The 22,482-nt window shown below is 41.6% G+C and overlaps 1 protein-coding gene across 3 annotated transcripts in view; it reads left to right on the top strand.

Annotated features, from left to right (window-relative positions):
- pmfbp1 (polyamine modulated factor 1 binding protein 1) overlaps positions 1 to 22,482 on the top strand; it is a 578,164-nt gene that overhangs the window by 435,386 nt on the left and 120,296 nt on the right. For all 3 annotated transcript variants that reach the window (XM_033035745.1, XM_033035744.1, XM_033035743.1), the window contains one exon: positions 11,612 to 11,734. In XM_033035745.1, the coding sequence (XP_032891636.1) occupies positions 11,612 to 11,734 (123 nt within the window). The remainder of the gene's footprint in view (positions 1 to 11,611; positions 11,735 to 22,482) is intronic.

Here is a 22,482-nt window from a genome sequence, read left to right as displayed (position 1 = left end):
AATTGTTTTTCAAGGCAAGGTCAGAATTATGGCAATAGTTGTCTTGGGACATGTGAGAATTATCGGAACCGGGTCAGAGTTGCCGTTCAGGGCACACTCGAAATTATGTCAGGTGTGGCCTGTTCATTATGAAAGAAGGGTGATCAAACTAATTTCATAGGGTTTTTCCATGTACAATGATCATCAGAGATATTTGAAGGCATTGCTATGATGAGGCAATTTAACAGTGTGATAACAATAAATCATTCAAAGGACGACTCAGAGTTCAAAAACACTTGTGATGTATTGTCGGATTATATTTTGACGCTGTATTTGGCTAAAATCCACAGTCTCAAGCTACTTGAGAAATTATTCTCTCCTATCCAGTAATTAGGTTGTTATCAACTGGATAGTTGGCCTGTGACTCCGCCCTGGGCAACAGATTGGAATCAATAGAAACCTGGAACAGCCTTGTGGTTATAAAGCAGTTTCTATTCATTAGACTAACTGGCAATGTAATAGATGTGATGCATCTGTGCAAGATTGAGAACTGACAGCATGCTTAATGACAAACAATAAGGGTCATGAAGGTCATTGATAATACAACTTGCTATTACCATCTGAAGCTAATAAAGCCACTATGATGGACAAACAGTATTCAGCATTGCTCCAGAAGTTGATCAATAAATATGTCATTATATTGCAAAAAAGATGCTATGGCTTAAGGAGAGAACATGCAAATGTCATCTCTAGTTGGAGGTGCAGGAGATTTGCATGAGTTATTAACTCTTCAGTATTGGTATCAACTATCTATAGACCCTAAGTGCATTTATGGGTTAAAGAGTGATTGAGTGAATATGCATAGGTGCATGCTCAACTTCATGTTGATACACTAAGATGTGGCATATGATAAGCACGAGGGTGCAATCAGGGAAATATCCTGTAAAAGGTACATAATCACATTTGCCACTGGTGTATCATTAAGTACAGATCAATGACAACACCGAATGGGTGTTGGACCATGCAGTATTTATGAAATTCTGATTCAATGCAACTCCGAATATGAATATGTTGTTTTCATGCTAATTTAAAGGTTGCAAATTGTGTGGCATAACAGTGGCGAAAGATACATTCTCGCTGCAAGCATGAGGAATGGTCTTTTATGTCTTCCTCCAATTTGCTTTATGAGTCAGGTCTTGAAATAGAGTCATCAAGAGTCGCTTTAGGTTCCAGCTGTGGAATTGGCCTATGCAGTTTGATTCCCGATTTGTCGGGAATAATAATAATGCAACATTATGTGGTTATTTAAACGTAACTTGCTGGTCCAGCCTGCGGCTTGAGAGATCAGCCGTTGCATGATAAAATCAATATATGTTCTACAGATTCTCAATAGACTGCTTACGGCTTGGGTTTGTCATGCCTATTTTTGTATGTATTCACAGTGCTGGAATGGTATCAAAAAGTGGTACTTTGCTGCTTCAGGAGATGGGAAGCATTTGTTTAATGCTCATGTTATATTAAAAATGGTACAGATTCTGAGTTATTGCTGTTCATTTAAATGGTCTTTGACAATATTGAATTATAGGATCATTAACTGTGCCAAGGGGCTTTCCATCAGACTTACTGCGGCTAACGAGGTCCAAGTTGTTGGGTTCACCTCGGATATCGAGTTAGTAAAGGATATCTGTTACACAGGTTTCCCAGGACAAGTACAATGCAGTATGGGAGATTGACATTGTGTAACACTATTTTAACCAGGGGGTTCCAGCTACATTCTTAGCTTTGATCGGACCTCATTAGGTGGTTATCCTCCTGGCGCTGTTTATCGCAACAGGTCACTTGCTACATTATTGTGACAGGAGAGGATGATTACATCTGCAAATATATGCATAGTATTTTATGCTATAATTAATTTAAGCAGAGCAGTAGGAGTGTCAGGTCTCAAAATAGCTCAAGACATACCCAGGGATTTCTTGTTATGTGGGGACACACATATACAACAATACGTCAAGGTCACCAAGAGCCTTTGAGACTCTGCTAACTATGATTGTTAGTTACAAAAGACGTTATAAGAACCTATCTGCTCAGATCTTTTCAGGTGTTAAAACGGAGTTGAGGTAAGCAGGAGTAGATACTGATCTGGATCTCGCTCCACCAGGGCTGCTATAACAGCAGCAGCAAGGGTTAATTACGTTCCGCTGGACCACATCCTAACGGCTGTAGTGTGGTCAAACGAACAATATTTCAAACATGTTATAATAACCCGTTGCCAGACCAGAGGTATTCTCAATTTATTTTATGTTCTGTTATAGGTTCCATCCGGATGAGAGATGTGACTATTGTTATTGCTTATTTAACAGCATCAGCATGTTTAAATCTATGTCATGACTGTATGCATTATGAATGTTTTCCCTCATTTGTCAATGAGGCAGTTGTGGTTGTGTAGACTTGTTTTCTCACGGCATGAAATCACAGAGCTTTGAAATCTTCACGTAGTCACTCAGGTGACTCCGAAGTAAAATAGTAAGATTAAACGAGAACTTACCAGTTTAAAGTTTGATCTTTATTTTATGAGGTGTTACGATGAGGGATTACGTGCCCTCCGTTCCCAGCCCTCATTAAGATCATCTGGTAGTTCTAGTCTTCTTTACTATCTTACTATCATACTTCAGTCACTATTATTATATGTGATTTCACACCTCTGCTTTGAAGATTGACGCACGTGCGGCTGAACGGGCTTCTTCACGTAATCCCTCATCGTAACTTCTCATAAAATAAAGATCAAACTTCAAACGTTTATCTTACTATTATGTACCATTAACAGATTATGCACCTTTGACAAAAGACAATTTTTATTCCTTAATGCCCATTTGCATCAATATTATCGGGGTTTCTCTATTGGAACAACTGGGAACAGTGAGGATTTTCTTATTTTAAAAACTCAATAAATTGCAATAAAAGACCAGAAAGTCATCGGCTTAGAAACATCAGTGTGCCCAAATTAGTGCTTTAGATTGGTGTTGCTGCACTAATAATCATCACTTTGTAATTGGCCTGAATTTCAGTTAAAATCTAAATCCATAAAATGAGGATTAGGGCTTGGATCTCAGTTGTAAAAAAATGTATTGGTTGTTGGGGTCAATATGAGGTGGTGGGGTGGTGGTGTAAATAGCTTGTTCTAAGCTTTCCCCCAGTCTAGTTTCAGTCAAAAAGTCACTGAATCAAGCACTTGTGCATCTAAACTTTATTTTGACAAAACACAATTACAGTTCCAACTACTGTACCTAACCACCGCGGGTTCAATCCTCGTATCTGCCTGATCAAGCCCTCTTGGCCTCGCTCAAACAGAGACACTCCAGAAGGTCACGCAGTCCTAAGCGCTCTCTCAGAAGATCGGCGCAGGACCTCGTGGCAGCGGACTTTTATAGGTCCCCGGACCTCGAGGGGCCGAACCACATGGGGTGGTCTTGTTACAATCCAATTACAGATATCGATTAACCCCATACATGACAGACATTTCAAAAGTATTCAAAGGTTTTTATTAGTCACATTCACATACACCGAGGTGTAATGAAGTGAAATGCTTTTTGCCATTTTGCAGTACACAAAATAATACAGACATAACACCAATGAGAGTCTTAAACACAAAGAACCCAATAATACAGTGGCTAATACATTGTGTTTGAAAGAGAGTTCTAGAATGAAGCAAACAATAATAAACATTGAAACATGTCTCCTGAGATTCAAACAGTTTCTCCAAGACTCAACAGTTCGACCAATCATCGATTAACAGGATGATCGTCTCGCAACATTATTTATACTATTTACAATGCTTTTGCAGTGATCCAATCGAAATTTTGGATTTAAAGTTTGTTTGCAAAACTGCTATACATTTTATCAATTCAAGAGAAACAGGGAGAACACCTGGACCCCTCACTATCCTGCATACCAGGCTGAGCCTAGACTGGCTGGTGCCAATCAAAGCATGTAAAGTTCAGCTGACAAGGGTTAAGCAATTCTGACAAGTGCAGGGATCCTCCATTTTATGGTGTCTTTAATTTGGGCAATATTAACAGTGGCACCATTGGAAGAATCAATGCCTGATTATGAGACCTCTGAGTATATCATCAAGAATGATTCAGAGCTAGGAATAAGACCAAGACAAGATCTTCTGGAGGGTTGGGCCTGAGATGCTTTGTTTTCTGCAAGGGTCCAGCATGTCAACAATAAAGCTGCATGACTTTTGGTCAAAGTATTTTGGAAACATTTTATTCCTGTGGCAAAAGAAACTGACATTAGCTTGAATTATAAACCATGCACGTAACTGGTAATGCTCATATTTGTTCATTGTAAATTTGCAAAGAGTTAAAATATTTGTCAAACACTCAATAAACATAATATACCTTTATCCTAATTGGTTGAAGCATTCCTTGTTTTCATAATTTATTATTGGTTAGCTTCTACACCTTTCCATGTCAAATCTGTAAGTTAATAATGAAATGGGAGCAATGATGTGTGAATAAAGATTGATTAGTTAAATTCAAGATTGCGAGATTATGTGCAGTCCTGCATCATGTAGAAGGTAAATGACTTGCAACGAGGGACAGTTCAGATTTGTCCAGTTAGTTTTTATTAAATCTAGATGAAGAAGAAATGCAGTTAACATTCATATTTCATGAAAGTGAAATTGCAAGACTCTCACTTTGTTAGAATGTTAACATCTTCTTTATGCCTACTTTTTAAAAGGCTTATTGTACTTAATTAAGGTTAAGCATGGAAAAACGTGAAGTAGGGTCTCGACCTGAAACGTTACCCATTCCCTCTCTCCAGAGATGCTGCCTGTCCCGCTGAGTTACTCCAGCATTTTGTGTCTATCTTGCCTATTTGTATTGGTCAGTTGACTTTGTTGCAATAGTAAAGAATTAACTGGGGGGGTAATAACAAAGGTATAGCTTTTTAAATGGTACAAGGACCATAGAATAGTTTTAAAGGTAATATAGCTATGATTAATGCATTTTCAAATCAGTTCCTAAAATGTCAGTAGATTACTGATGGAAGAAAAGACCATTCAAAGATCAACTGTCAAAACTATGTGATTTAATAAAATCATCTAACCTGAAAGTACTCAATTCCTTGGAGACGTACAATATTGTATGGGCTAATCTAATGAACCTTAATTAGGAGCCAGGATAGCTTTTCCAACCTTAAACAACCCAGATTTAAATCTGAAAAGTAAAGATCAGAAGTTCAATAGACAGCTAAGCCAATGACCCATTAAAAACAAAGCTTCTGTGAAATTGGCATTTTTTGTGTTATCTTGGGTTTTCATATTGATTTCAAAGCAAATGTTATATGACTTTTCAATTTGCAAATATGTCATCAAGGTACAAGGCTTCCATTAGTCACACAGAGTCACTTGGAAAGAAAAGTAGTATTGATTTGAGTTTCTGTTAGCTGAGTGAACGCCTGGTACTGTATGTTTCCCTTCATAGATACTTTCTATAATAACAACAGACTAAAGGAACTCTTGGGGATTTGCAAAAGACTATCATGTTTTTATGACCCACAAAATATTTATCTTGTGTATCATGGCAACTGAGATTGATATTTTGTGTTGCTGGATCTTTTCTTTGACGTGACTTAATATAAGCTTGAGTTTTAATGTTTTTAATTTTTATCATTGAGCAATTAATTGTAATCAAATTCCGAGGCATAGGGATAGAGAATGCTGGGCATATTCAGCAAGCCAGGAAGCATTGTGAAATGAAAGAATAGTTACTATATTCTGAACTGTTCCAGTACTGGATAAAGTCAGAGATGAAAGCAGGGGATATGAGGAAAGCTGCAAAGGAAAGTGCTGCAATTGTATATATTAAAAATAGAACAAAGGCTCAAGGAAGAGGAAAGTAGTGTAACAAATGTAGAAGCAAAAGATGGATCTCAAGGAGGTGTAAATGAGTAAAGCCAGCAGCAGGTCTCGAAAAATAAGGGGGAAAATTTATAATCAGAAATTTTTAACGATATTGATTCCTGAATGGAATTGAAAAAGATGAGATGCTGCAGTGTCATAGAGTCATACATTGTGGAAACGGGTCCTTTGGCCCAACTTGTCCACACCCACCAGCATGTCCCATCTACACTAGTCCCACCTGCCTGCATTTGGCCCATATCCCTCTAAACCTGTCCTATCTATGTACTCGAGGTGCAAATGTACTTAATTGAAACAGTGAATGATGACGAGCTTATACCTGGAGGAGAAGAGAAGTAAAATGCACTTGGGCAGAATTTAGGTTAGTTTTATAAGCAGAACAAATGAGACCTGCATGGTGATCTTTGAATCTGGTGCTGAAACGTCTGCAGCGAGGAATTCACCTTCTGACAAACCAAGACCTTACCCTGATCTACAAGCCACAGGCAACGAGGGTGATGGAATGCTCTCCATTTCCCTGAATGATTGCAGCACCAGTAACTTTCAGGAGCTTCAACAATATCCAGGAAAAAAGCAGAATATTCCATTGGCACCCCACCAACCACCCTAAGCATTAGTTTCTTGTGTCATCACCAGAGTAACTGCAGCTTATTACTCTTTACAAAATGCACTGCAATTGCTCATCCAAGATATTCTGATAGTAGATACATAAACTCAACCAGCATTGATTCTTCCAATGGTTCCACCACCTCATCTTCACCCCAAGAAGGACAAGGGCAATAGGCACATGGGAACAACACCCACCATCTACACATTTCCATTCAAGTTGCACCATATCCTATTTGGAAAATATATCCTCCATTCTTCATCTTTGGTACATCTGAGTAATTTTAATTCTTCAGCCAACAAGGCTGGGATTACAAGATTGCTACAGTTCAAGGAGGAGGCTTGTGACCATCTTTTTAATTAAAGATGGGCAATAAATGCTGGCCTTGCCAGCAATGTTCAGATTCCAAAACAAATAAAAGAAAAACCTAATGTTGGGCCCACGATGCAGCAGAAACCTCAGCAGCATCAGTCAATACAGAAGCTTCTTTAAAAGTAAAATATGGCATATGTTGAAAATCTGAAATAAAACTAGAAAATACTGGGAAGAAGCATCTGTGGGGGAGAGGAACAGAACTTCCTTTTCTGGTCAGTGAAACAGTAACTCTTTCTCTCTCTTCAAACTTGCCCTGGTCTGTCTAATGATTAGAGGCTCAGAGTAATTTGATTAACTCTTAGTTGTCTTCTGATTAGAACCATTTAATCCAAGGGCAATTGGTGATGGGAAATATATACAGTCCATATCTGCTATACCCACACCATAGAGAGTCTGAAGAAGGGTCTCGACCTGAAACGCCACCCTGGAGCGGCGTTTCATGAGAGGACCGCCCAGAACCTCAGCTTCGGCGGCGGCGCAGCGCTGGAGCTCTATCGCGGAGCGGGCGATGCCTTGCCCGGGTCGCCACGCTGGAGCTCTGGAATGCTGAGACCGCAGGTGAACATCGCGGTGCTGCGGGACTGTGGAGCGGCCAGCCGTGGGCGGCGGCGCTGAACTTTAACATCGGGGAGCCTGGGATCTCTCGCCGAGATCGCCAGTGGTGGAGCTCCGTCCAGCGCGGCCTGTTGGCTTCGGAAGTCGCGGTCTCCGGTTGTAAGCGGCCGTTCCAGGCATCCCAAGCCGCTGAGAGGGTTCTCCCGACGCCGGAGCACCATCACCCGGCGAAGTAGAGCCTGTAACATCGGCCCCCGTAGCGGTGACTGCGGAGGCCTCAATGGGTGGACATGGGGATGGGGATGGGGACTGGACTTTGTGCCTTCCCTCACAGTGGGAACCATTGTGGGGGGATGTTTTTATGTTTATTGTTAAATTCTTTAATGTTGTGTCTTATCTTTATCTGTGTGCTGCATGGCAAGTCAAATTTCACTACACCAATTGGTGTATGTGATAATAAATGTCCTTTGTCCTTCTCTCCAGAGATGTTACCTGTCCTGCTGAGTTACTCCAGCAATTTGTGTCTACCATGCAATCGTAAAATATTTACAACACAAAAGGAGGTAATTCAGCCCATTATGTTTGTGCAACAAACAATCCAATCTCTGAAAGATTCCTTCAAATCTGTAGAAATGTTCTCACCTTCTAACAGTTTCAGTTCCATGAAGAAAGTATGAAAGTATGAAAGGTTTCTCCTTACTCCTGTTTGTAAGAACAGAACCAATAACAGCTGATTGTTTTCATTTTAAGGTGGATTGCAGTGTGCTGGTAACCCATCTAAGCAAGGCATTCTTTGGGGATATTTTTGACAGTTCTTGTTTATCTTTCATTAACTCAAGATAGAGTGTAAACTCATCCCTCAATGGTCTCCATTTATCAGACAGATGGTCTGCTCTTGGAGATCCAGTTATTTGTTCCACAATATAGCATCTCACTTAAATCACACAACTCGGTATCCCTCAGTATACATCTCCATGTTATCATTTTCAGGCACTCGGCTTAAATTTTACGGACTCCTTAAATAGCTAACACTACTTATCAGTATCTCACCTTAAAATAGCAGACAATAGTCAGTAAGATGAACTAACCACATGCTTTATTAAACAAAAAATCTTACAGGTAGGCAGAGGGGATTTATGTTTCTGTCTGTCTTCTCCCATACACAAGCTGACAGTTTTTATGGTTTCTAGATATTGCTCCCTAAATTTAGTTGCAGAGCTGTTGGTGACTTGTTACAATCCTTTAAAATGTATCCAACGTTGCAAATCCTTTATTTGTTACAGAACATGCGAGCTATGATTCATTTCCAAGAGCTTCCTTATTGTGGATTTGTGAAGGACATATTTTGTTAGGCTTTCTCATGTTAATTAAAAAATCTTCAGCTGTTTTATCTTGTTTATCATTAGAGACATATTGCAAACATTTGCCCATATTATTGCTTAGTGGTTGAGTTATGGAATTAGGACAGATTAGGACATCATTGGAATACAGTGTTTCATCATGGCCTTGAATTTTCTTGCTTTCACAATAAAATTATTTTACATGTTTTTGAAGCAAAATGCCTGCATTCTAAGACAGGTGTGACTTTAAAACCTAGTTAACATTAAATTGGAAGTTATCTGAATGCTGCATTTATAAATCGTGTTTGCCCTGGAGGTAACAAAAAAAAGATTGATTTTTCAGACTCGCTGGGAGTTTTGATTTACAGCTTTGGGTTACCTGGATACAGCATGTTTTAGTTTATTGCTTGTGCCAGTAAAATCTGTGCTTGTCCACTGATTCATTTAATGAAACCAATGGCTTTTCCATGCAGAAAGCAAGGCCTACTATGAAATAAGAAACTAACCCTGAGGTTGGTTAATCTACAACAGCATGGAATAATTGTAATACTTCCAACAGCTTGTGATGCACCAAGCAATTGTTTCTTTGTGAAGAATTTTGAAGTCTGACTTTATTTTATTTTTATTTTATTTTGACCAATTTTTTGAAAATGACAAAATAACAGGCATTTTTGATACCTATTGTTGAAAAAAACATGACCAGAAATAGAAGATAATTTGATTTAAATAACTGAAGAACTTTGCTATTTGACTTTTACACAAATGGAGTATTACATAATTAAGCTTCATTGCAAAAGTGCAATGAATAAAATCAAATCTAACCCAGCTGCAATATTTATATAGGCATTATTCTGTTGCTAAACAATGTTCCCTAAAATCAAATAAAAATTATGGATTGGTCTCAATTTTGTATGAGAGGCATTCTCTAGCAATGTAGCTATTTTGGTGCTAAAAACTTCCATCTAGCTTTATCTTTGATCATGGCCACTGGTAAATCCAAGAAGTAGAGGTGAACAAAGCAGAGAAATCATGGTTAACCTCTGCCCATTTTACTCTACACTTTTCATTGAGATACAATTACTAGCATTGGACTTGAGTTAGAAAGATTAAAATAGCTCCATACTTGAAGCTGTTTGCAACACCTAAATGTGCCATTAAATGTCAACTATTTAGCATTTGCAGCCCAAATGCTACATTGATGTGCAATTAGCCATATCAATGGAACAGTCATGTCGCCGGGGTGAGATATTTTCAAATGGGAATTCCAAAAATGCATAGTGCTCTACATGCTGAGGAATTTTTACCAAAGGCATGAATATTTTTCTAATGGTACATTCCCAGGTTGGTTGTCATCCTGAATGATAGCCTTGACTTTAAGTCACTCTGAAGCAGATTGTAGAGCCTGGGAATTGATTGTCCAGCACAAGACAAGGTATTTTTTCCATTGAGGAAGGTCTAATATGGGGGATGTTGAGGAGCTGCGGATGCTCTTGCTTCTACTGGACTACAACAGCTGCTGTATTGGCACACATGTTCTCCCAAAGCTGTCCCTTTTGAGATGCTCAGCTTCCTGAAGCCTGGGAAACATGGGGCTATCTTTAAACCTGTAAAGGACGTTAATTACAAGGGTGACAGCTGTAATTCAAATATTTAAATCTCTGCTCTGGCTCCAGGATTATTCACTTCCTTAAATCCTAAAGTAGCGCAGACTGGGATTAAATGCATTCAATGACACTACAGGAGAACTATAGAGACTTTGGAGTGGATGCAGAATTATTTTCTTGTACATCTTTCGAATTACTTTTGCAATTCCTGTCAGCCTTTTCCAAAGAATTATATGTGCTCTTGTGGTACTTATATTATTAATCAAACATAGCTTTAGCCTAGGAGATAGCACAATTTCCTGTGGCAATGCAACAACTATAATATAACAAGAAAACACAAAGGGGTTTCAGTGTAAATATTCACAGTGCATCCAAAGAAAGTTTTTTTAAATTCTGAGTGCGCATATATAAAATGCTATGAGCTATCTAAAAATGCTTCCACTGTCAACTTCAAAAGCAAAATTCTGAAAATGATGGAAATCTGAAATAACAATACAGAACGCTGGAAATACTCAGCAGGGCCGGGAACATTTGAGGAGAAAGAAACTGAATTAATATTTCAGGCTGAAGACCTTTCGCCAGAGCTTGGAACAGAAAAGAAACACATTTTAAGTTGCAGTGATAATGAGAGGGCATGCAGGAAATATAAGGGAAACAGCTCATCTTCGAACTATCCATTTTCTTGCCTTCCAGACTCAAGGTAATTTCTGATAATCCCCCGTTCTGACATTATATGTTACATTCACAATGTTCAGATTTTTTCCTTTCTCTGGCAAATCCAGATTTCAGTAGTCTCCCCATACTTATACCTCCTTCATTTATTTCTTGTTATATATCGGCTTTATCATCATTGATAGTGTCATTCAATCTCTCCTAGTTTCCACCCTATCCTTGTCCTCTCCACCCTGCGCCCTTAAGTTAATTTTAAACTTGCTTCTAATTTTTCTCAGTTTGGGCTTTAACTTGAAACATTAGCCGCTGGATCTGCTGAATATTTCCATCATTCCTGTTTTTATTCTATTGCAAACTTGGTGGGCATCTGAGGTACAAACAGAAAAGGCTGCAAATACTCAGTAGGTGAAGCAGCATCTGAGGGGAGAGAAAAAATCAAGTTAATGTTTCAAGTGTAGTGAAAAATCGTTTGACCTGTTAAGAACTTGCAGCATTTGTGTTTTTACCTTGTATGATTATTTCCTTCTAATGTTTTGTTTTTTTATTCCAGGCTGCTGGTTGGGAAGAAAATGTAGTAAAACTCCAAACAGACTTTGCTTCCTACAAAGCTACACACATTCATGCTGATGCAGAGTACGATTTCCAGATTACTCATCTTGAACAACTGAAGAAGGTAAGGCATTCCATTCCTTCAGGGGCGGAAAATCCGGGGGGGGGGGGGCAGAGGGGCACGTCCCCCCCATGTTTTGAGAGGTGGGGGACATCCCCCCCCAAGTTTTTGTGATCCCGATTTTAAAATCTCCGCTTTTAGCACTGGATTGAGCCTCCGAAGCCTCGCGCGCGCGTGTGTGTGAGTTTACGCATGCGCGCATGGCCGCCAAAAAATTGTGTCCCCCGTCCCCTCCATGTTTTGATACCGAGTTCCGCTCTTGCATTCCTTTATCTTCATTCATTGCAGAATAACTTGTTTTGCATTGCTTTTGATCTAAAAGTAAGAGGTGCATGAGAACTATAGATCATAATGTGTAACCTGTTATCATCTATTAATATCACATTAAGGGAGGAATCGTCTCTGCAATTGCTAAAATACACAAAATATATTGCAAATTCTGTGGAATAATGTGCAAGAAAACTCGATACATTAGATTGAAATTACATAGTTACATTGAATTTACAATACCAAAATAATTAATTTGGCTCAAAAGAACTACACTATTTGTACTCCACATGAGCCTCTTCCTATTATGTCTCAATTACTTTTTACTCCTTTCACCACTCGACAAGTTCCACATCCTCATTATCATCTATAGCATAAAGACTTTCTAAATGTTTGCTTTAATTTGATTGCAGCCATCTTATATTTGTTTCCCAGTTCCACTGCCTAAATTGCATTTGCTCCAGTGATCAAACTTTCCTTTGAGATGTTTTCCATCTTGCTTCACTGTAGCTTCTCCTCCACTGTAGTAACAGCTCCTTTCAAGAGTGAAATGTTTAATTGTCAGCAGCACAAAGGCCCGTAAACATCAATGCACATGGATAATATATAATAAACAAAAATTAAAAATTACTTAATACTAGTACCTACCACAATACCAGTATGAAAAAGCCCAAAGTCCAAAGACCGTCCTTAGTTTGTAGGTTAATGTTGTGTATAGTTCAAGAACCCAGTGGTTGTTGGGAAGAAGCTATTCTCAGGGCTGCCAACTCTCAATCTTTGAGCGTGAGAATCACGCCCTCAGGCAAACTCTCGCGCCATCACTCTGATCAGAAATTTCTCACGCTCTGTGGTGAGAAATTCGGTGATCAACGAAAATGTCAAAACTCAGATAAGCTGCATGGTCCGCGGGCGTTGGAGAGCCGGGGCTGAGGGAGGGATGGGAGCAGAAGCAGCGGCGGGAACAGATGCGGGGAGCCGCGGCTGTGTGTGTTTGCCGGGGCTGCGAGTGTTTGCGGGGCTGACGAGTCGCTCGCTGCAGCTCCGGCCATGGAGCACTCCAACAGTGCGAGAGTCCCGGGCCGTCGCGGGAGTCGGAGGCGTTGCACCGCTGCCGCTACCACGAGAGTCTCTGTGCCGAAGGGACAGACTCTCAAAGGGAGGTGGAGAGAGAGAGAGGGGAAGGAGACAGGGAGACAGTGGGGAGAGAGAGGGGGGTGAGAGGAGAGAGAGGGGAGAGACAGAGGGGGCGTGAATGGAGTGAGAGAAGAGGGAGAGGGGGAGAGAGAGGTGGGAGAGGGGGGGGAAGGGGGAGAGTGAGGTGGGAGAGGGGGGGGGTGTGAGAGAGGGGTGAGGGAAGAAAGGGAAGAGAGAGAGGGGGTGGAGAGGGAGGAGAGGGTAGGAGAGAATGGGAGAGAGAGGGGGAAGAGGGAGGGGTGGTAAAAGAGAGGGGGAAGAGGGAAAGAGGGAGATAGAGAGAAACGGGAGAAAGAGAGAGATGGGGGGTGGGCAAAGAGAAAGAGGAGATAGAGACAGAGGAGAAAGAGAGAGGGGAGATAGAGCAAGGGGGAGGGGGAGGTGGGAGTGAGAAATGGGGGAGAGAGGAGAGAGAAGAGAGAGAGAGGGGGGGAGAGAGAGAGGGGAGAGAGGGGGAGAGGGTGGAGAGAGGGGGATAGAGTCAGGGCTGCCAACTCCCATGCATTGAGCGTGAGAATCACGCATTTCGCCAAATTTACACGCTGATCACAAATTTCTCTCGCTCTGTTGTGAGAAATTCTGTGATCAATGAAAATTTCAAAACTCATATCAACTGCATGGGCCGCGGGTGTTAGAAGCAGAAGCAGCGGCGGGGACAGATGTGGACGGGGAGCGGGGATGGCGAGTGTTTGCCGGGCTGGCGAGTCGTTCACTGCAGCTCCGGCCATGGAGCAGCCTCAGTGCAAGGCGTCGGAAGCGTGGCGCCGCTGCCGTGAGAGTCTCTGTGCCAAATTCGCCCAGGTGACCGGCATGGATCAGGCTGAGGCTCGGTGCATCCAGGAGGACAACCAGTGGCAACTGGAAGTAAGTACCAAGCACTGGGTAGAAACGGTGGAAGACAGTGAACTTCAAATGGGGGTGGTTGGAGAAAGCATCCTGCTTGTCTGCTAGATTTTCACTTCCTGTAACTGCAGGAAAAATGTTCCCGATGTTGGGGGCGTTCAGAACCAGGGATCACAGTTTAAGAATAAAGGGGGGGCCAGTTAGGACTGAGATGAGGACAAACTTTCTTCACGCAGAGAGTTGTGAATCTGTGGAATTTTCTGCCACAGAAGGCAGTGCAGGCCAATTCACTGGATGTTTTCAAGAGAGAGTTACATTTAGTTCTTGGGGCTAACGACATCAAGGGATATGGGGAAAAAACAGGAAAGAGGTACTGATTTTAGATGAATAGCCATGATCATATTGATTGGCAGTGCTGGCTCGAAGGGCCGATGGCCTATTCCTGCACCTATTTTCTATGTTTCTATGCTTGAGTGTATGATCACTTGATTTTGAAGCATTCATGCATGGTGGAGGTATAATGTAGTCATAGAGTGAAAACAGGCCCTTCGGCGCAACTTGCCCACACCCGCCAACATGTCCCAGCTACGCTACCTGCTTTTGGTCCATACCTCCAAACCTGTCCCATCCATGTATCAGTCTAACTTTTTCTTAAATGTTGAGATGGTCCCTGCCTCAACTACCTCCTCTGGCAGCTTGTTCCATACACCCATCACCCTTTGTGTGGATAAATTGACCCCGTAAAAAGTTACCTCTTAAAAATACTTCATACAAAAAACATTGAAATCATACTTCTACAATGCACTAAAACATAATTTTAATACATAAAATTTCAAAAAGTTCCTATCCTGGGAGGGGGGACACCATTCTTCCACACCCTCTCCCCACTCGGTTGCTCCACTCCCTCACCGGGTACCCCCAAGGCCAGTGATCAGTGATCGCTCAGCCTCCCCCCTTTCAAAAACGCTCCAATCCAATTTAAAGCATATATATTGCATTCAATTGTGAGTTAAAAGACTCACTACAGTATGCACCATTTTGCACAATTTCAAGCTGAAAAATGCAAAAGTTCCGTACCAATGGGAGGGGGACACCAATTCATACTGATTGTGGTCTGCCATTGAGGAAGTTGAGGATCCAGTTAAATAGGGACGAGCAGAGACCCAGTTTCCTGAGTTTGATGGCAAGTTGGAGGGGATAATGGTGTTGAACTCCAAGCTGTAGTCCATGTACAGCAGAACACTATCATGGAAACTACTTTGCAAGCTTTTCTTTGTGTAATTAAACTCATCTGTAGAGTTTGATTTTAGGAATATTGGCATCAGAAAATATATCAGTACTTTTAAATAAGGCTGTCTCTGACATCCTTATAAGAAAATGTACATTTTGCATGGATTTCAAAGGTTAAATCTATATCCAAAGCTTTAGGAACATGGAATCATTTCTGCTGAGAAATACATGAAGAAGCATGTGATATTGCTTCCAAATAATTTTGAGGACGATGTATTTGTTTCTCCACTAACCTTTGGGACTACTAGTATATTTTGATTGCTTTATCAGCTATCAATAGACAGTAGAGTAGACCAAAATTTATTTTTGTGGTTTTTATGATGATATTTTTTTTATTTTTGGTTAACTAATATCATAAGTCCATCGAGAATTTTCTAAAACAATTTCCTGCCATGTTTTCAGACCAAAAATGATAATGCTGCCTTAAACATAAACCAGAGTAATGAGCCAGTGCTAAAATCTCGAAAGTATGTTGATCAAAATTGGGCAAAATTAAATGCTAATTGGGCTCTTTGTATTCCAGTTCCTTTTTTTTAAACTAACATGGAATTCAAGACATTGATTTCGGGAGGGGGATATTTTGGGAGGGGGATAAAGGCAAATGAAGCAAAATTCAAATGAAAGAGAGCAGGCTAGTTGACACAAGGCACAACCTTCCCTGACACATCGAGAATGAATAACTCATGTAAAGCAAACATATATATATATATTGTCCACATTAACTTTTCTAGTACTAATCGCACTTCACACCAGGCAGACACATTAATTTCCCATTCTACTAATTGGATTGTTCCCATTCCAATATTTCAATTATTATTTATTATCCTTTAAACAAACAACATAATAATTTTGGTGATGTGCAAAATTATTGATTCACATAAAGCAGTTTATCCTGACAGGAAAGAATAAGATATTTTAAAAATATTTTTGATTGATGATTGCATAGCATTTGGTTGTTCTTTTACAATTTGTGTATTATTCATTTTTATTTGACAGGATTTAAGGTGCTTAAAAGTGAAGTATTAGCCTATACAATAAAAGGTATTAATATGATATAATGTTGACCAGCAGAACTGGCAAATTGCTACCATTGCATCCAAAGAAGTGATTCCATTCCTTGTAAAAAGATTTAAAGCATTCTGCTGCAGATTTTAAGTCTTGCAAGTAAAATTGATAACTTTACGGAACATGGAATAATTGTTTTCAGCTAAAAAACATGTGGAGAGGCACGTGGTATTGTCTCCAAATAGTTTTGTAGATTGTCTTGGCATTGTTATTTAGTTACTGTGGGAGCCATTTATGATTAGGCTAGTCACTGTTGGCATATTATATTATTTTGTCTAGATTTTTCTAGCAGTATTATTTTGGACATTTGCGGGCGGTCATTTGATGCATAGAGGGGCGTAACATATGGGCTTAGAGGACACGGAGTGATCAGACCAAGCACAGGGGGTGGAGGATACACAATTCTCACAAGATCGGGGAGAACAGAAAGCTACAACTTGTATGAGAATTAGAAAAACCTGGTGTGTTCATCTCTTTGTTTGTACAACTACTTCAATAAAGAACCAATTAAACTGTTCTTTTTGGAAGCTCTGTTCTATTCGTTCTGCGTAAGATCACTCCTACTTACCTGTGTAGTAATGGCAATGGAAAAGAAGACACTGGAAAAGTTAGAAATTGCCATTATACTTAAGTGAGAACTTGCTTTATGAGTGAAACTGGAGCTTGTGAATCATTCAAATGGAACAAAGGATTGTTTTATTTCACAAGCCTGACATCCCCACTCCCGATCGACTGGATAAGGTCGCCACCTGCGCTAATCCAACTAATGAAGATTGAAAGCCTCGAAAGCCAACGGGCAGGGAGAGAGTGAGTACGTACAGCATTGCTTTATTGGAGAAGCTGTATTGGAAAACGGCTGCTAAAATGGAGGATTTTTAAGTGACCTTGAGAATCTGAGCGATATCAGTTGTTTTGAAATACCAGCCGCAAGCATACGGTTTTACGTCGACGCGTTTCAAAGGGATAGTGAGCCAGTATGTCTACAGCTCAGTCTCAAGAGGGCGATGTTGGTCAGGATTCTGGAAAGGAAAGAAGAATCATTAAGCACACAAACAAAGGCTGGGAATTGTTTATGGAAAAGTGTCAGAAGTCAAGAAACTCGATATGTAAACAAGTTAACAAGTTAATTGAAAAGCTGAAGGAGCTAATGAAATCAGATGAAAATGTGAATGAAGTACAATCTAAACTGGTTCAATTAATCATGCTCTGTAAAGAAGTCAGAGAAAAGCACGAGTCGTTGATGAAAGTACCACTGTCTGAAAAGGAGCTTGGAAGGCAAAATCAGTGGTTTCAACAAAGAATGGAATCTTTTAATGGGTTTTATACAAGATGTAGAGAGGTGGTTATCTGAAGTTGGACAGCAAACTACACACTCCGTAGCTAAAAGTGCCATACAAAGGAGTGTTGTGGAATCAGAAGAAATTGCGGCCTACACCATCCTGAAGCTGCGGTCTCCGGTGGGGAAGAGCCGACTATGGACTGGCTCTGGACTCTGGTCCCGACCACGGGGGGAAATGGAGGAGGACTGGACAATTTTTGTGCCTTCCACCACAGTGATGAATGCTGTGGTGGATGTTTGTGTTAAATTGTTATTGTGTATTGTGTGTTCTTTCTCATTGTATCGCTGCTGACATATTCATTTAACTTGCACTTTATGTGCAATATGACGAATAAACCCGTATTGTATTGTATTGTATTTTTTCATATGTCTCAAAACAAGCCACAAATCTAATTCTTCATTATGTGCATCTTCAACGGCCTCTGCTCGCTTAAAAGCTCAGGCAGAAAAGGATGCTCTTTTGGAACGGGCTGCCGCCATGGGCAAAAAGCACAAGCTTGAGGCACAAGAAGAACAGTTGAATAGAGAAAAAGAGCAGTTGAAAAGAGAGAAAGAACAGCTGGAACTAGAGACGGAGCTGGCAGCAGCCAATGCTGGGATCAATATACTGGATGCCAAGAGATCAAGAGGAAGTGGGCACACAATGGGGAGGTGTCCACAGATCAAGAAAAGGAGGCACAGAGAAAGGATAGACTTGGAAAAGAGAGTCTGCTTCGGATGTTTGAAGGTAGGACACATGAACAAAGACTGCAAGAGTCATATGACGTGATGTGTGCAACCAAGATCATCCTGAAATATTTCACATTGAACAAAACAACAAGGAGAAGAAGCCGGAGCATACAGAACAGAATGAGAAGTCAATTGTGAGTAATGCTGTTCCCTTACCTCATATGTGTGGGTATATTGGGGCTGGTGAAGAAACCTGCATCTTCTCCATTGTACCAGTACAAGTAAAGAGCCATAAGGGGGGCACGGTGTTGCAAACATATGCATTTTAGGATCATGAAAGTTCATCTACCTTTTGCACAGAAAGCTAGATGCGAAGGCTCAATATTACAGGACAAAAGACTAGTATTCTCTTGCGTACCATGAATCAAATGAAGCCTGTGATCGGTCATCATATCTCAGGTTTGGAAATATCTAGTCTGGACAAAGGCAACTGTCTGATGTGTTCACACATAAGACCATGCCTGTTTCTCAGCTAAACACACCCAGACCGGAAGACGTGATACAATGGCCTGACTTGAAGGATATCCAGATTCCTAAAATAGACTCTGGCATCGACCTACTCATCGGAACAAATGCTTCAAATGTATTGGAACCTTGGGAGCTGGTCAACAGCCAAGGGGGTGGACCATTTGCCGTGAGGACCCTACTGGGGTGGGTCATCTATGGTCCCCTGAGAAGAGACACCGAAAGCAGGGATGTAAATAGCAGCCCTGCCGCTGCTGTCAATCGATATCCATTGTAAACCTAGAGAAGATACTGGTCAAGCAATGACTTCAGTGAAAGAACCAGCAAGGAAATGTCCAGAGAAGAGGTAGAATTCTTGGATATTATGAATCATTCAGCAAAGATAATAGATGGATATTATTGTCTAGACTTACCTTTCAAACAAGAAAGCGTTAGCATGCCAAATAACTGTTGCGTTGCAGAGCAACTTATCCAGAGCCGGAAACGCAGGTTTGGCAAGAATAAGAAATTTAATGATGAATATACATCCTTCCTCACAGAAATGATTGGCAATGGTTATGCTGAAATGGTACCAGTGGACCAGCTGAATCGAGGTGATGGAGAACGCTGGTACATCCCTCACCACGGGGTGTATCACTCAAAGAAAGGAACCTTAAGGGTGGTCTTTGACTCTGGAGCAGTCTTCAAAGGAACATCACTTAACTGCCAACTGCTGCAGGGTCCAGACCTGACTAACTCACTTATTGGAGTTTTCATCAGATTCAGACAAGAACCGGTTGCTTTGATGGCTGATATTAAAGCAATGTTTCATGAGATCAAGGTATCAGAAAAGCATATTGACTATTTGCGATTCCTGTGGTGGCCTGAGGGCGATGTGCAGCAGGATCTTGTTGAATACCGGATGAAGTTACATCTATTTGGAGCAGTGTCGTCACCAAGTGGTTCAGTCACATACCTCAGCGGGGATGCGACTTTCTCCAAGTCGCATTTTCGCCTCCCCCGCGGCCTAACAACTTGGATTGTTGCGGCCTTTCCTGGAGACGGTCCAGAGCTTCAGCAGCAGGAGCGGCACGGACTTCCATCGCAGAGCCAGAAGACAGGCCTGCTGACTTTAACATCATGAAGCCGCTGTCTGCGGAGTTTCTAGCAGCGGGCGTGGAGCAGACTTTACCATCCCTTGCCGGGGATCACCAGAGAAGAGCTCCGACCGCCTGCCAGCGATCTATAACATCGAGAAGCCGCGGTCTCCGGTAAGAAAGTGGGCGATTCGGGCACTCCAAGCGTGTGTGTTTCATCCGTCCCGACGTCGGAGCTTTGATCATCCGGACGAGAGGGCCTGTACATCGGGCCGTCCGTAGCGGTGACTGCAGAGGGTCAAGGCCCCAAGCACGGGTGTACAAAAGGAGGAAGACTGACTGAACTGTATTGCTTTCCATCACAGCGATCACTGTGGTGGATGTTTATCTTAAGTTCTATCGTTCTTTTAATTGTGTTGTGTTATTTTAATTGCATAGCTGCATGGTAACTCGAACATCACTGTACCTTAAATGGTGCATGTGACAATAAATGTGAATTTAAATTTGAATTTGAAACTTTGCATTGAGGAAGACTGCTGAAGACAACAAAACTCACTTTCCATCAGAGGTGACAGACTCAGTAAAGAGCCTGTCCCACTTAGGCGACTTTTTAGGCGAGTGCCACATGTTCGCTGGTGGTCTCTGGTGAGTCTCCTTTGTGGTCGCGAGGAGTTCCCGCATTCCGGGAACTAGTCGCGGCCTCAGTATGGTCACCGCATATTATTCAACATGTTGAAAAAATTTCTGCGACCAAAAATTGGTTTCCATGGAGAAAATCGATAATCCTGTAGTCGTAGGTGCAGTTGTAGTGGGGTCGCCATGTAGTTATACGTAGTCGAGGTAGTCGTAGGTAGTTTTAGTTAATCGCCTTTGCTGACCGGTCATTTTCATTGGCTCATTGGGGGAAAAAAACGTAAGCACGAGTTTTCAGAACAAAGGAAAACCGACCGATAATGTTAAATGCCCGCAGAACTTCACATCTGTGCATCTTTGGCTTATTAAAAGTTGTCTGGCTTCTTACAAGTGTCTCCACTCCTTCTCCACTTCTCCCCCCTTCTTCTCTCCCCCCTCCTCTTTTAAAGGACTTACTGTACACTGTGCTAGCCGTCTTAACCTTCCTGTTCATCGCGGTGTGTGTCTGTATTACGTTACGTATTACGCAGAGCTCCCCCCGCTTGCCCCCACTTTTGCGGGGGGGGGGGGTGTGTGTGTGTGTGTTTTTTGTGTGTGTGTGTGTGTTTTTGTGTGTTTTTTTGTGTTTGTGTTTTTCAGGCAACTTGTCCGCTGAAAAATCGCCTAAGTGGGACAGGCCCTTAATGAATAACTTCTATGTAGATGATTGTTTAAATTCCATGCCTTCAGAAAAGGAAGCAGTTCGAGACCTGACTTCCCTCTCCCAAATGGGAGGAATCATGTTGTCAAAGTGGATCAGCAACAGCCGTGCTATATAGCTGCTGGTGTACATATAGCAGCTGGTGTACATATGGTGTACATATAGCTGTTAAATTTGTATAAGCAGTTGAATAATGGGTGGGAATTAATAAGCTTTGGCTTCTTCCTGCTCCTTTTCGGATACATATGATTTCATTTATTTATAGATATTGTTTATAACACTTTATAAATATTCTTGATTTGTTTATTGTATGCTGTTTCACACTTGCTTTTTATTCTTTTATTCTGTTCGAAATAAAGAATTTTAAACATTTTTTTTTTTTTAAATATTGGCAACCATTCCACAAGAAAACAGAGCCAAGGAGACCAGGGAGTTGGACTTGGACTTGGACAAAGACAGTCTTCCTATGGAAAGGGCACTGGGATTGTACTGGTGCATTGAAACAGATGTGTTCAAGTTCACAATTGCTGTACAGGAACGACCATACACACGACAGGGCATTTTGTCCGTGGCTAGCTCTATATACGACCCTTTAGGATTTCTAGCACCATTTACCATGTGAGAGGGGAGGGTGGGCTCACAAAATCCCGGATCCGGCTCCGACCGCACTCCTGGCTCCAGGACCCGGCTCCGGACTCACTCAGCTGCTCCAGTCCCCAGCGCCTGTCGCGCTCACAGCCCCCGCCCGCGAACACAGCCCGCCCCAGCCCGCAAACATAGCCCTCCCCCGCCCGCGAACACAGCCCGCCCACGGAACACAGCCCACACTCCGCTGCTTCAGCTTAATTCTCGGCGGCTTCTGGATGGGCGGCTTCAGGACGTGCTCACGGACTCAGTCCCGCCTCCGGGGATTTATACGATACGATACAATTTATTTGTCATTTGGACCCCTTGAGGTCCAAACGAAATGACGTTTCTACAGCCATACATTACAAACAAATAGACCCAAGACACAACATAATTTACATAAACATCCATCACATTGCTGTGATGGAAGGCCAAAAAAACTTATCTCTCCACTGCACTCTCCCCCCCGATGTCAGAGTCAAAGTCAAAGCCCCCGGCGGGCGATGGCGAATTGTCCCGCGGC

This window comes from Amblyraja radiata, chromosome 17 (genome assembly GCF_010909765.2).
Source record: "Amblyraja radiata isolate CabotCenter1 chromosome 17, sAmbRad1.1.pri, whole genome shotgun sequence".
NCBI classification, from domain to species: Eukaryota; Metazoa; Chordata; class Chondrichthyes; order Rajiformes; family Rajidae; genus Amblyraja; species Amblyraja radiata.
The sequence above is the reverse complement of the archived record's forward strand: the minus strand, read 5'-3'. Positions and strand labels throughout refer to the sequence as shown.